Source organism: Nilaparvata lugens, unplaced genomic scaffold, assembly GCF_014356525.2.
Source record: "Nilaparvata lugens isolate BPH unplaced genomic scaffold, ASM1435652v1 scaffold6239, whole genome shotgun sequence".
NCBI classification, from domain to species: Eukaryota; Metazoa; Arthropoda; class Insecta; order Hemiptera; family Delphacidae; genus Nilaparvata; species Nilaparvata lugens.
Window position 1 is genome coordinate 3,172 of NW_024091999.1, and position 14,481 is coordinate 17,652.

General features: G+C 35.9%; 1 protein-coding gene across 1 annotated transcript; it reads right to left on the reverse strand.

Annotated features, from left to right (window-relative positions):
- Window positions 1–10,702: 10,702 nt before the first annotated feature.
- Window positions 10,703–13,295, reverse strand: LOC120356243 (S phase cyclin A-associated protein in the endoplasmic reticulum-like; the record flags this gene model as incomplete). Its single annotated transcript, XM_039445146.1, has 3 exons — window positions 13,152–13,295; window positions 12,054–12,191; window positions 10,703–10,933 (listed from the first exon to the last, which is right to left on the reverse strand). Coding segments are annotated over exons 1-3 (485 nt in total), but the record flags the coding sequence as incomplete, so codon positions are not given.
- Window positions 13,296–14,481: the final 1,186 nt, after the last annotated feature.

The window sequence follows — 14,481 nt, forward strand, 5'->3', positions numbered from 1 at the left end:
CTTCAACAACGAATGTGTCGAATTGTTTTACAGCCATCTGTAGTCCATTCGTTAGTAGTCCATCATTGGATAGTTTTGTGGAACGTTTTTGGGAGTTGGAATCGTGCCCTGCATCAAGCTGTCAACTGAAACCGGAAGAGTTGGAGTGTGAGGTAAATTTTCGGAAGTCTGTACATCGTGTGAATTATGGTCGTTTTGTTGTTGCCTTGTCATTTGTGGAGCCGCCCAGCAGCTTGGAGATTCGTATGCTGTCGCCGAACGCAGACGGCTGACTTTGAAGAGACGACTAGAGCTTGACAGCAATACTCGTATTTCATATCATGAAATATTGATCGATTACCTATGTCGGGTCACATGTCGTTTGTAGCAGATCAGACAGACCGAGATGGTTACTACATACCGCATCACGCCATCGTGAAAGCAAGCAGCACTACCACGCCCATCCGAATTGTATTTGATGCTGGTTCCAGAACATCATCTGGTTTGTCATTGAATCAGGTTCTTCATGCTGGTCCCAAATTGCAGACTGATTGAACCAGGTTCTTCATGCTGGTCCCAAATTGCAGACTGACATTTTTGTTTTGTTAGTTAATTTTCGTTTGTTCCCAATCGCACTAACTGCCGACATTAAACAAATGTATCGACAGATATTGGTGGAGGATTCCTGCCGTCGTTATCAGTGTGTATTGTGGAGATTTTCGCCGGAGTTCTATTCTGTCAGTGATGGCTCGTATCTATGATCCACTTGGTCTCTTGTCACCGTTTACATTATTTCTAAAGTGTCTTGTCCAGAAACTGTGAAAATTAGGAGTGGATTGTGACGAGAAGCAGCCTGAGTCTATATGCACTCTTTGGAAGAATTGTCAAAAAGAGTTGCCTCTATTGTTGAAATTTGCTGTTCCGCGTCACGTTGGTTTGTTTCAGGATTCTCACATCAGTTTGATTGGTTTTTGTGACACATCATTGTCTGGTTATGGTGCAGTTATCTATGTGAAGTCGCAGAAGGAGAGCGAGGAGCCAAGAGTTGTATTATTGTGTTCAAAGTCCAAGGTAGCACCATCTAAAGTTGTTTCAATACCTCGTTTGGAGTTGTGTGCGGCACTCTTGTTGGCAGAACTCATGAATTCAGTAGTCACTATTATTAGTGAACGTTGTCATGTGTCTCGTATTGTCGCTGTAATGGAATTGATCATTCATGACAAGTTAAATTATGGAGTTCTATTACATCGCACTTTCTGATTCTACAGTCACCTTGTGTTGGATTAATGCTCCATCCGCGAAATGGCAAACTTTTGTTGGTAATTGCGTCGCAAAAAAAAAAGGATTCTTGTATACAGGAGTGGATGCATGTTGCCGGAATTGAAAATCCCGCTGACTGTTTGTCTAGAGGTTTATCACCAGTTGAGCTTGTGAACTTTCCGTTGTGGCTCTCAGTCCATCATGGATAGCAGAGACGAATGCGATTGGCCCGTCCGAACTCAAATGGAAGAGATCGTGGATCCACCGGAGGCGAAAAAACCGTCAGTGTTGACAGTCACAAAATCTCCTGATTGTAACAGCAATGCAATATATTCATTGATTGGTCGTTGTTCGGATTATGGTCGTCTTTTGAGAATTTTAATTCTTGTTCTCAAATTCTTACGAATCTTACCCCAATCAGAAGAATCAGATTCGATGTTGCTGAGAGGTATCTATGTAAGTGGTACAGAAGATACATTTTTCATCTGAATTTGTGCAATTAGAGAAGGGAGAAGATTGTTCTATGCGCCTACGTCGCCTGTCTCCATTCATTGATAGAGGTGTGATTCGCGTCGGCGGTCGTTTGTCTAATGCTGTACTTGAATTTGAGACTTGTCATCAGATGATCTTACCAAAATCCGACGCTTCCGTATTGATGTTAATTGATTATCATCACAAATAGCTTGTAGTTGTAGTAGCATATCCGCCAATAATTCTGTTCTGAACAAAGCTCAGGCTAGAGCTACCAGAGGACTGTAATTTACTATTCAAATAATCAAATACAAACAGGGCAAAATTAATCTTCAATTTCAGCCAGGTTATTTGTACAGTTAAACTCTGCATTAATGAACATAAAAAAGAGCAAAAACTCACCAGATTTATTTCATTTTCTCTTATTTAAAAAACAGACTTTCCTAAAACAAGCAATTGAAATTGTTAACGGTTTGGCAGTCTATTCTATATTTTGATAAGCCTAACAAACAAAAACTCTATGGATACAATGTGACTGTGGTGAACATTTATGCCACCTCCGCCTTATGCTAACCGCCTTCCGATCAAATTACAAATGTTCTTCCACAATCATGCCGATCGACTGCCATACTTAGTATCGCTTTCCTTTAGTGATAATTTTAGTATGACTTTATTTTAGTGAAAATTCATTAGTAATCTCTTTATTGACTTCAGTATCACTTCATCCAAGTGCTAATTGAAGTAACACTTCACTTTTGTGATTATTTTGAAATAAAATATTTTATTGCCCTTTTCAGTACTACCAAAGAGAAAAGATAGCATAAGAAGATATCCCATGGTGTAGGTAATTTATGTTTCACATTTAAAGCATATTTTTGTCAACTCAAGCCGATTGCTGTCGACTTCCATCTATTATTACTGTTTAAGCCAGGTGAGAGTTTAAGAACGACACAGTATGAGAGGTTACAAGCCACATATCCTCATAGCTACATGAGTCACATATCTTTACGAAAAATCTGGTGTGGTACACTCACACAACTTTCCTTGCTCATTGAACTTTAAGCCTCATTCTTAAACGAGAATAATTTAGGGGAATAACATAATGACGATTGGCGGCAACATATTTGCAACTACGATCAGACTACTGTATATGTGTATATATAACTAGCCGTCAGGCTCGCTTCGATCCCGACTGAATCGTCCAGGAATGAGATCAGCAGGCTCGCTTCGCTCGCCTGAATTTTTCATTTGAGCATTTTTATCATATATGTTAGGACAATTCAGTCGGTGGTCCAGACAAAACGTCTGGCTAAACGGATATGGCGAGCGAAGCGAGCCTGACGGCTAGTGATATCAGTCTGACGGCAGCAGCCGAACGAAACAGTCGCTTCTTATCGTTTCGATACGGATGAAACAGTGAAAGTGAGATAGGAGCCTTCTGACTGTGCTGCATAACCAAAGAGTGATTTCGAAAACAACGGTTTATTGTGTGTAGATACAGGAATTTCAATTATATACCTATTTGTGGGATCTTAAAAGTATATTTATCACAATGTCGGTGTGCGGGAAGTGCCAGCAAACAGTAGTTAGGGCGGAGAAGGATAAAATAGAGTGTAATAGATGCGCTACTCTTTTTCACGGAAAGTGTGTGGATTTAACAGCTACTGAGATTGAGTTGCTGAGTAAAAAACCTTGGTCATGTGTGGATTGCGAGAAGGATTTTCGTTTAGCTCGTGCAAGCGATTTTTCAACTCCAGTTAGGGTGACTGATAATGTGATGAATAGTTTGTCTGTTTCTGAACTGACTGTTTGAATAAGATTCTCGCGAAGTTCAAGGACGACATACTGGCTGGTCAAGACAGGATTTACAATGAACTTTCGGCATCAGTGAGGGAGTGTAAGGATAAGTTAACTGAGTTTGGCAATGTTTTGCGTACACAGGACGATCGTATTAGAACACAAAATGAAGTCATTCAACAACTGCGAACGGAAAATGAGCTCTTGAAAAATAAGGTAATTGACTTGGATGCTCGTGTCGATGACCAGGAGCAATACTCGCGGCGAAACACGCTTGAGATTTTCGGTATTCCCGAGTCTCGGGGTGAGAACGTGGAGGGGTTGGTCTTGGACGTGTGTAAGGAGCTGGGATTGAACTTCAGTGCTGATGCAATAAGCGTTGCGCATCGCTTGAAAAAATTCGGTAACCAGCGTTCGGCGGGTATTATTGTAAAATTTGTGCGGAGGAAGGATGCAGATGAACTTTTAAAAAAGCGCAAGGAGAAGCGTAATTTGGCGGCGCAAAATATTGGGTTTCCTGGAGACAAAAGCCCAATATTCATAGATCAATCATTATCTCCGGGACGTCGTAAATTGTTTGCGGCGGCAAGGAAAGTCAGGACACAAAAAAACTTCGCTATGTGTGGGTCGACCGATCAGGGGTAATCAAATTGAGAGCGACCGAAACTAGCAAGGTGGTCTCCATAAAAACCGAACAAGATCTAAGTGTGTTTGAATCTGACAAATAGAAAAAGACGTCTTATAGATGATTTAGTTCATATTTCAAATTTGTCATTAGTTTACGGAGTGGAATGTTTTTATTTTGTTGTAGGTATGCTTTTTTAATGCCGTATACACAGCATTTTATATATATATAATAGTAAAAAGACTATAGTAACACGCGAATGAACTCACATCTCTTTTTCTTTATAGTATATTGTAAGATCTAGTCGAGCAATTTCTTTTATTTTTTGTCCGTTATGTACCATGCTTATCCTTTCTTTTATGTACTGTAAATTTCGCAATCAATATTCATGTTATCCTAATAATAATATGAATATAATTTATTCACTGCAGCTGATAATAAACTGTACTACTGAAGGCAATCAGGTGGGAGGATACACCGTTATACTTATTGCTTGAGTCGATGATAGATAGAGGTGCTCATTGTTGGATATTTCATTTCTATCTCTGTAGATTGATAGCAGCTGTTGGATTAGAGGGAGAATAGTGAGCTCTAAAATAATCATGACTGATATTCTTATCGTTACAGTGGCATTCCATTCCATCTGAACCGAGCTCGTAAACAAGCGTTTAATTCTTTTCTAAATGAGCTGTAAACGGTATTATTTCATAGGGCAGCACAGCTTAGTTGCTTCTATTTTGTTTTGTTTCTCTTGTTGTTTATTAAATTTCATATATTTTTTTAAAGTAGTTTTACATTATTCATATAGTTATATTAGTTTTGTTATCTATTATACAGATAGGAGTAGTATACTTATGATTAGGAACGAAAGAGAACTAGATAATCTTAATAATGTTGTTTGTCAGGAATATGATAGTTTCTCTAGTTTCAATAATTTTTTTCAAGGTGGTGATGACAATCTAAGAATTTTTCATGTTAATATTAGAAGCTACAACAATAATTTTGATGATTTAATGGTAGGAATGAGTAGCTTAAAAGAGAGTTTCGATCTTATAATTTTAACAGAAACTTGGCTAAGTGAGGATGATATAGGACAAAACTTGGATGGTTATGATGTGATAAGGACACAGAAGAAGGTCAACCGAAATGATGGTGTTCTTATTTATGCGAAGAAGTCTCTTGCGGCGGTAGGCCGTGATGTAGAAATAGGAGGAGTCATAGCAATTGATTTGAATTTTAAATACCACAATAAACCTTATAATATAATCGCGGCCTATAGAACTCATGAATCATACGTTTATACATTTATTGACGAACTGAAACTTTATTTTGCTCAACTGAATAATACATCTAAGTCCATCATTTTTATAGGAGATATAAATATAGACATATTACAGAGGGACGCCAAATCAGAACTCTACCTTGACACATTGTATGATGCTGGATTTATGTCCTGCATTGATAAGCCCACTAGAGTATCCACAATTACAGGTAGTAGCACGTGTCTTGATCACATATTTATCAAACAGTCAAGTAATGGCTTTAGGCCTATCCATACCGGTATTCTCCGGGTTGATATAACTGACCATTTCGGAATTGCAATTGAGATTATCACAAATGAGCAGACAAAGTTAATTCAGGACAAGGTAAATTTTTTCATTAATAAACAATGTTTAATAGCTGAATTGGAAAGGCAAAGTTGGGAGAGTGTAACTAATGTTCATGATGTTAATCAGTCCGCGAGCAGCTTTCTTGATATCATTGCGAACGCCATAGATAATTCGAAAAAAATATTAAAAAAGCCTAATGCGAAAAGTAAGCGACTCAAGCCTTGGATAACTCAAGATTTGGTTCGTTTGATAAGAGAGAGAGATAAATTAGGAAAACAGTTAAGAAGGCAACCTACTGATGTTCAATTGCAAAGAAAATTTAAGGACTTTAGAAATGAGTTACATACTTTGATAAGGACAGCCAAAAAAGATTATTACCGAAGTAGGATAAATGAAAGTAAGAATGATCCGAATTTTTCTGGCAAACAGTTAATGAAATAGCAGGCAGGATAAATACAAAAGATTCATTTCCTTTTGAAGGTTTCTCGAATGATTTAGATATTAGCGGAACAACAGACATAAGAGAGGCAGTTGCTGATAAATTTAATAAATATTTTTCTTCAATTGGAGGTGTTCTGGCAGATAAAATCAGAGAAAGAATAGGCGATCCAATAGATGATTTTGATCAGAACTATGTATGTAATTCTCAATTCATCCTACAGCCTGTAACCGATGACGATATAACACAGATTGCAAATGAACTGAGGGGTGGATCAGCTCCAGGACATGATAATATATCAGCTAATTTCCTGAAGAATAATATTAGTCTATTCATTGTTCCCTTGAGACACATTTTCAATTTAAGTCTTAGTACTGGTGTTTTTCCTGATGTTTTTAAAGTGGCTAAGGTTTTCCCACTATACAAGGGAGGTAATAAATCTGAATTGGGCAACTTCAGACCAATCTCTTTGCTCAGTGTATTTTCAAAAATATTGGAAAAAATAGTCAAAAACCAGCTTACCAAATTCTTAATGGAGGAGGCAATTTTGTCAGATAGACAGTTTGGGTTTAGAACGGATAGGAATGTGTCGGATGCCTTTTTTAGGTTGAATGAGGAGATCAATATGAACTTTGAATGTAACCAGCGAAGCTTACTAATTTTCATGGACCTTGCTAAGGCATTTGACACGGTTGATAGGACAATATTGCTTAGGAAGTTGTATTCATATGGAATTTGCGGTGAGTCTCATGATTGGTTCAAGTCATACCTGAGCAATAGGAAACAGTTTATCCAAATTGATGATGTGCATAGTAGCCTGGAAACAATCAGGTATGGAGTAGTTCAAGGAAGCACATTGGGGCCTCTCCTATTTTTGTTGTACATAAATGATCTGTCGAGAGTAAGATTACAAGGTAGCCTGTATATGTTTGCTGACGATACTGCATTGTTGCTGTCGGGTAGAAATGTTGAAGAGGTTTACAATAAGGCTCGTAGTGACCTTGAGAAACTAAAAGATTGGTTCGATAAAAATATAATGACCCTTAATGTTAATAAAACAAAGTTTATGGACTTAAAATTGAGGAATAGGACAGATGATGGCTCAAATAGTATTGTATTACATTGTTGCAATATTCAACAGGGGGTTTTTGCAACTGTCCATCTATTGAAAAAGTAGGCACATATAAATATCTTGGGGTAATATTTGATGACAGAATGAATTGGTCCTCTCACATTTCATACATTAAAAGCAAAATTCGTAAAGCAATATTTCTGTTTCATGGGCTTAAGAATATACTTAATGTACAGGAACTTAGGAATGTCTATTTTGCATATGTACAATCAATGTTACAGTGGGGAATAATTGCGTGGGGGGGATGCTATAAAACTGTTCTTGAGCCTTTAAAAGTTTCTCAAAATTCTATCTTGAGGGTCGCATTGCAGAGAGGTCCCAGATGTTCCACTAAGGAATTATATGAGGACTTTAAAGTGTTTAATGTAAGGCAGCTATTTGTGAGATCTGCCTTAATTTACATGCACTCTCACCATAACGAAATTTTCAACAATACAATAGATCATAGATACCCCACCAGAGCATCACATATAAACAATATACAGACTCCAAGATTAAATAAAACATATTCAACAACTAATATTCAGTACCTGTCACACATAATACTTAGAAACATACCTGACTATCTTAAAACTTTTCAAAATTACAGATCAGGCCAGTATAAGCGACTTGTTGAGAAGTGGTTAATTGTAAGTGACCAGGAGGAGTCTGAACGCGTGCTGCTCTCTGTATATAGGTAGGGAATGTGGAACTTGGTGATCTTGTCTGTGGTCCTTCGAAATCCAAGTCCCACAGTGCTTATTATTATTATTTTATTTTTTTTGTAGCCAGTGTAGTTTACTGTTATAGTATTACATGTTTTTGATTGGATTGTCCATCGTCATCACCATCTTTCATTCTAAGTTTGGAAAATTCTTTATAACTTAGTATTTAATTGCATTGCTATAGTGTATCTACCTTTTAGTTTTACTAACTTTTAGTCATTAATTATAACTGGCTGTTTCTGCAGCCAATTATTTGTTTTTCTGCCTATAATATCAACATTTACTCATATCTTTTTTTTCAATCTGTATTTTTCTCAATTTAGTTTAATATAATATCAATTTTCATAATTTAGTTTATCGATTTTAAATTCAGCGAATTACGCCAGGCCCTCACAAACACAGGCTTTTGCCTACATGTGAGTCTCTCATAACGTAAGGGTATATATAAATGTACTGTAACTGTACTGTATTATTTGTAAATTGTGAGAATAAAAATTTGATTTGATTTGATTTGATTTGATTTGATTTGATTTGATTTGATTTGATTTGATTTGATTTGATTTGATTTGATTTGATTTGATTTGATTTGATTTGATTTGATTTGATTTGATTTGATTTGATTTGATTTGATTTGATTTGATTTGATTTGATTTGATTTGATTTGATTTGATTTGATTTGATTTGATTTGATTTGATTTGATTTGATTTGATTTGATTTGATTTGATTTGATTTGATTTGATTTGATTTGATTTGATTTGATTTGATTTGATTTGATTTGATTTGATTTGATTTGATTTGATTTGATTTGATTTGATTTGATTTGATTTGTGTAAATATGGTGAAATTCAATGATTTTTTGACGAAAAGTCGTCAAAACAGCTGTTCTACAGATTAAATATCTTGATTATGACTGTGCTCTTTTATAAACTGCTCTACCTACCTACCTCATGCACGAGAAGGAGGTTACAAAGTCCATTTCTCAAGGATGGGGTGAACCCCATTAGTTCTCAGAAAAAGACTCATGCCAGTGATAGAGCTGATAATAAATATACAGGGTATGAATTAGAGAAAATCGATCAAGTCATATTAAGAAAAACGTGAAAAACATGGTTTTTAGTAACTGCCATTTTTATCAAGAATAATACGGAGCTCCTGCATTTTTGAGTTACAGAAGGAGGTTACAAAGTCCATTTCTCAAGGATGGGGTGAACCCCCATTAGTTTCTCAGGAAAAAGGACTCATGCCAGTTGATAGGGGTATAAAATTAGCTAGATCCAGGTATAAAATTGATTATTGCAAAATCGCTCTGAAGAGCCGTTGTTGATAGGGATAGATGGAAAAGAAATGGTTTTTAGTCAATTAGTTCTGTCCGCCATTTTTCTCAAGAATATTGGGAGCTCCTGAAATTTTCCCAGAAATGAGACTCATGCCAGTTGATAGGGCTTATAAATAGCTATCCATGGTATAAATTTGAAGAAAATTGTTAGAGCCGTTTTTGAGAAAACCGTGAAAAAACATGTTTTTAGTCACTATCCGCCATTTTTCTCAAGAATCTTGCGGAGCTCCTGAAATTTTCCCAGAAATGAGATCATGCCAGTTGATAGGGCTTATAAATAGCTATCCATGGTATAAATGTTAAGAAAATCCTTAGAGCCGTTCTTGAGAAAAACTAGGAAAACATGGTTTTTTAGTAATTATCCGCCATTTTGAATTGAATTTTATTGATATTGTCGGATCCTCATGGTATAAGGACCTTAAGTTTAAAATTTCAAGTCAATCGGTTAATTAGGAATGGAGTTATCGTGTTTATAGACATACACACAGACCAACACCCAAAAATCATGTTTTTGGACTCAGGGGGCCTTGAAACGTATAGAAAACTTGAAATTAGGGTACCTTTAATTTTTTTTGGAAAGCAATACTTTTCTTTCCTTAGGTAATAGGGCAAGGAAAGTAAAAATAACTACCAGGACTATCAGCTTGAGTTGACTTTGATTTGGAACATGAAGGCCCTCTTTACCATGAGATATTTTTTTATGATATATTTTCCCTATGGTACTACTTGATGTAATTCATCAATTTTCTAATGAATTTGTAAGTGTATTGTTATGGATGAGGCCTTTAGAAGGATGGCAAGAGGCGAGGGGTTTCTAGTAAACAACACAGAGGAGGCAGGGGGGGGGCTTCTGGATCGTTCTAGATAATTCCCGTGAGTTCATCTTGGTGGAGGGAAACGTCGACCAATGACAAGCGTGTTCCAGAACCTTCGAAACACTGTGATTGGTGGACGTTTCGACACACCCTCAGACCTTCTGGAGAATTCTGCTGTATTCTCCACCTCCCTAGATTGTTAGTAAATGGTGTGTGTTGCAGTTGGCGAGGCAGTGAAGAAACTACAGTGGAATGTTCGCTTCTTCCCATTGTGACAGACTAGTGATAAAGTGATAATGATCGTGACAGATATTAGAGTGATAATAGACTTTTGTAGTTGTTTTAACAGTTATTATTCTTAAACAGTTATTCTATACAGTTTTATATTAGTGAACGTAAGCTTGTGATAATACAGTATAATTTATTAGGTAAGTTGTTTCTAGTTTACTTCCGTGTATTATAGTGCTGTAAGTAATAAATCTATCAGTATAAATCGCCTCTATTAGTGTAGAAACCCGTAACAGTATTTTTACCTGAAACATGGGCAGATGCATTTTGGCAGTGGTGTTGAGCAGCTTGACGGTGGCTGCGGCGACGGCGAGAGTGTGCGTGGGTAGGGGGGGCGGAGGCGTGGCGGGGGTGGGGCGCCCTGATGCATCAGCATACCATAGAGCAGCGACACGGCGCCCATCAGCTCAGTCGCACGCAATGTTGCCACCAGCTGCGTCGGGTCCACGGCGCTGTTGCTGTTTGTGCAGCCCGATCTGCAACCAACAAACAAATTATTAAATCACAAATTCACCATCAATACATTGGTATTTCAAATTGCACTAGTTCTCAATCTATTCATTCATAATTATTTATTAGGTTAAAACATTACAATATTTCATTTCATTCATTAGCAATCACAAATCATTATAATAAACAATAATATGATTTGGAGAAGACACCAGGCATCGCCCAAAACTGTCTTTCTCCCAAACTTTGATGAATAACATTTTCGAAAATAGAATGAGGTATATATTGGAAAGAAATAACAGGCAATAGCTCAAAACGTTTCAAAATTCAATATTATTTATCCAGCCAGACATTCCTTGATGTATGAACTGGTCATAAATCATAAGAATACAGTACATGATACAGAGGACAACATACAGAATTGAGCATTCTACGCAACACTAAGTAGTAGATGCAGCACAGCAACAGGAATAGCATATCAGCAATTATATGAGACACTCATGGTACTCATTCATTGAATGATAAGCACTCTTAACCAACCTATTCTATGTATTCTTTCTTGAATTTAGTATTAAATGTAGCATTTTATAATGAAGGTTTCAAAAAAGGTGCTAGTAAAATTTGAAGCCTGAAGAAAATATAATACGTAAATTGTAAAATACTACGTAAAAATACAAGTACTAACGTAGTTGAAAGAAATCTCAACGAATAAAACTTTCAAGTTTCTTAGGGATGTATAAGATATATAAATATAAATACAAATCTCAGTACCCTTTTAAATTATTTCATCACAACATGTTTCGGACATTAATTTTCTTGAAAATGGCATTATTGTCCGAAACATGTTGTGATAAAATAATTTAAAAGGGTAATGACATTTGTATTTCTATTTATATTACAAGTAACCCTAAAGAAAAAGACTATGTATATGGAATATAGAGTAAAAAGAGATTTTTGGTTAGTTTTGAAAACTATTGGAAATTTTCTACAGATTTTACGCCTAGTGAGATTAAATCACCATTCCATATTATTGAATATAATATTAGTGAGCTCGATATTCGATAATAAAATAATGTGAAAACAAAATAGATGAACACATAATATAGTTTTTTCTTTTTTGAAATTATAACATTTAGTTGGACTGACCGAAGGCTTGAGAATGCCGTTATGAGTTGGATGGCAGAGAGGAGGAATGAGGCGGTGTGTGGGTCGTCATCGACTGGGTCGCGCACTCCACCGCAGTACACTGCCAACCGATCCACGGTTCCAATGCTCACTGAGTAACTGAAAACAATACAACGTTACAAATTTATTAGTTGTGGTGGAGAAAAACATGTTGTATCAAGCATAATGTGAATAAGAATGAAACTAGCAAAATTAAAAAGAAAAATCATTTTATTAAAAAAATCATAAATAAAAAATGATATTTTTAGTCCTTGAAACGAACCTAACTGGCGTGAAATATCAAATTTATCATTTTAATATAGGAAATCACTAGTACCCTTGTTATATTTTTTTGTATAACACTGTACGTGTTAATAAAGATATGTGTCATTTCTACACCACTTCATTTTGAAACCTAGTTTGGTTAGAGTTGATAGAATTTTCTACAATATATAGAAAATTAGAATACTTGTTATAATTAGAATACATTTATCAAAATTTACATTACAGTACCACTTGGATCCATGCCATAAATAAAATGCTACAATTGAAATGTATCATGAATAGTACAACACCTTCATGTTGAACTCACTTTTGATTTCTTTTCTGTGGTTATTAGATAAATTGTAATTTATTCAAGCAGTTTCTACGTTTACATAAAGCAGGCTAAGTAAAATCAAGAGTACAATTAGGCCCATGTTATACGAGCGCTGGTAACGCGGCGTTACCAGTAGAAAAACTACTCTTCACCGTTCACTACTATCCGATCGCTATGTTTTATACTGAAACGTATATTACCTCGTGCAAACAACGTGCTATCAGCGCTGTGTATAAAATGGGTACGCGTAAACATTGCGTGTTTAGCGCCGCGTTGGTAGCGCTACGTATAACATGGATATTCAACGCCATGTTTTTCGCGTCATTAGCGCGGCGTCATCAGCGCTCGTATAACATGGGCCTTGAACTTCTTAAATTTACAAATTAGGCTCCAGAAATTCAAGTTGCAATTAATCAAGTATGAAGCATTCAAGCTGAAGCACAAAGCAGATGAAATTCAGGAAATGCCATTCATGAGCTGACCTTATGACATCTTGAAGGGCTGGTGCAAGGTCTTCAGAGAGAGAAGATTGCTTATTATTTGTGGTCGAATTTGAAATTTCTCCCGCATTATCAAGAACAACGGCAACCAGACGCATCAGAGCACCTAGGAAAAATAATTAAAAAACTATTTATAGTGAATCCCTTCAAAATATAGAAATAATTAGAGGTTCTCATAATTGATTGGATGATGAAAACGTTAAAAATATTATAGCCTAGTAAAGAAATAATAATTCATAAAGATGTATATTGTCATAAAATGTGTATAATAATCATATCAAATTATTGCAACAGACAAACACTTTACAATTTGTATCGGCCACGTCAATATTACAAACTATATTAGAGATCATACAACAATAGCAATTACCTAAAAATCTAGATATAGACTCCATGTTAACATTGAAATATCCATCCACACTATAAAAACAATTTTTCATAAGAAAATTCTTAATTCTTAGTTTAAATTCCCTGAGCGTCAAACCTCGAACATTTGGTGGTAAATGGTTATAAAACTTCATTGAAAAGGTCTTAAAACTCGTAAGGCTGGATTTGTAAGAGCAGTACTCATTTCTCATATTCGATTTATTCCTGTGTTTTTTTATAAATTTTTTGTGTTTTCCATAAGTTTTATCATTTATTACTTTCCTTGCCCTATTACTATAGGTAAGGTGTGTGCGTATGTGTATGTGTATGTGTGTGTGTGTGTGTGTGTGTGTGTGTGTGAGTGTGTGTGTGTGAGTGTGTGTGTGTGTGTGTGTGTGTGTGTGTGTGTGTGTGTGTGTATGTGTATGTATGAGTGTATGTGTGTCTGTGTACACGATATATCATCTCCCAATTAACGGAATGACTTGAAATTTGAAACTTAAGGTCCTTACAGTATAAGGATCCGACAAGAACAATTTCGATCAAATGCGATTCAAGATGGCGGCTAAAATGGCGAAAATGTTGTCGAAAACAGGGGTTTTCGCGATTTCCTCGAAAACGGCTCCAACGATTTTGATCAAATTTATACCTAAAAAAGTCATTGATAAGCTCTATCAACTGCCACAAGTCTCATATCTGTAAAAATTCCAAGAGCTCCATCCCATCTATGCAAAGTTTGATTTTAGATTCCCAATTATCAGGCTTCAGATACAATTTAAAAAAAATTTCAAGTGGAAAAGATTGAGCATAAAAATCTCTACAATTAATGTTCAGTAACATTTTCACCTTAAATTGAAAATAAGCTCGAAGTTCGATAAAATAAGATTATTAAATTGCAAACTGTTGGCAACTGTTGATTCTATTTTAATCATTCCTATGAAGAGAT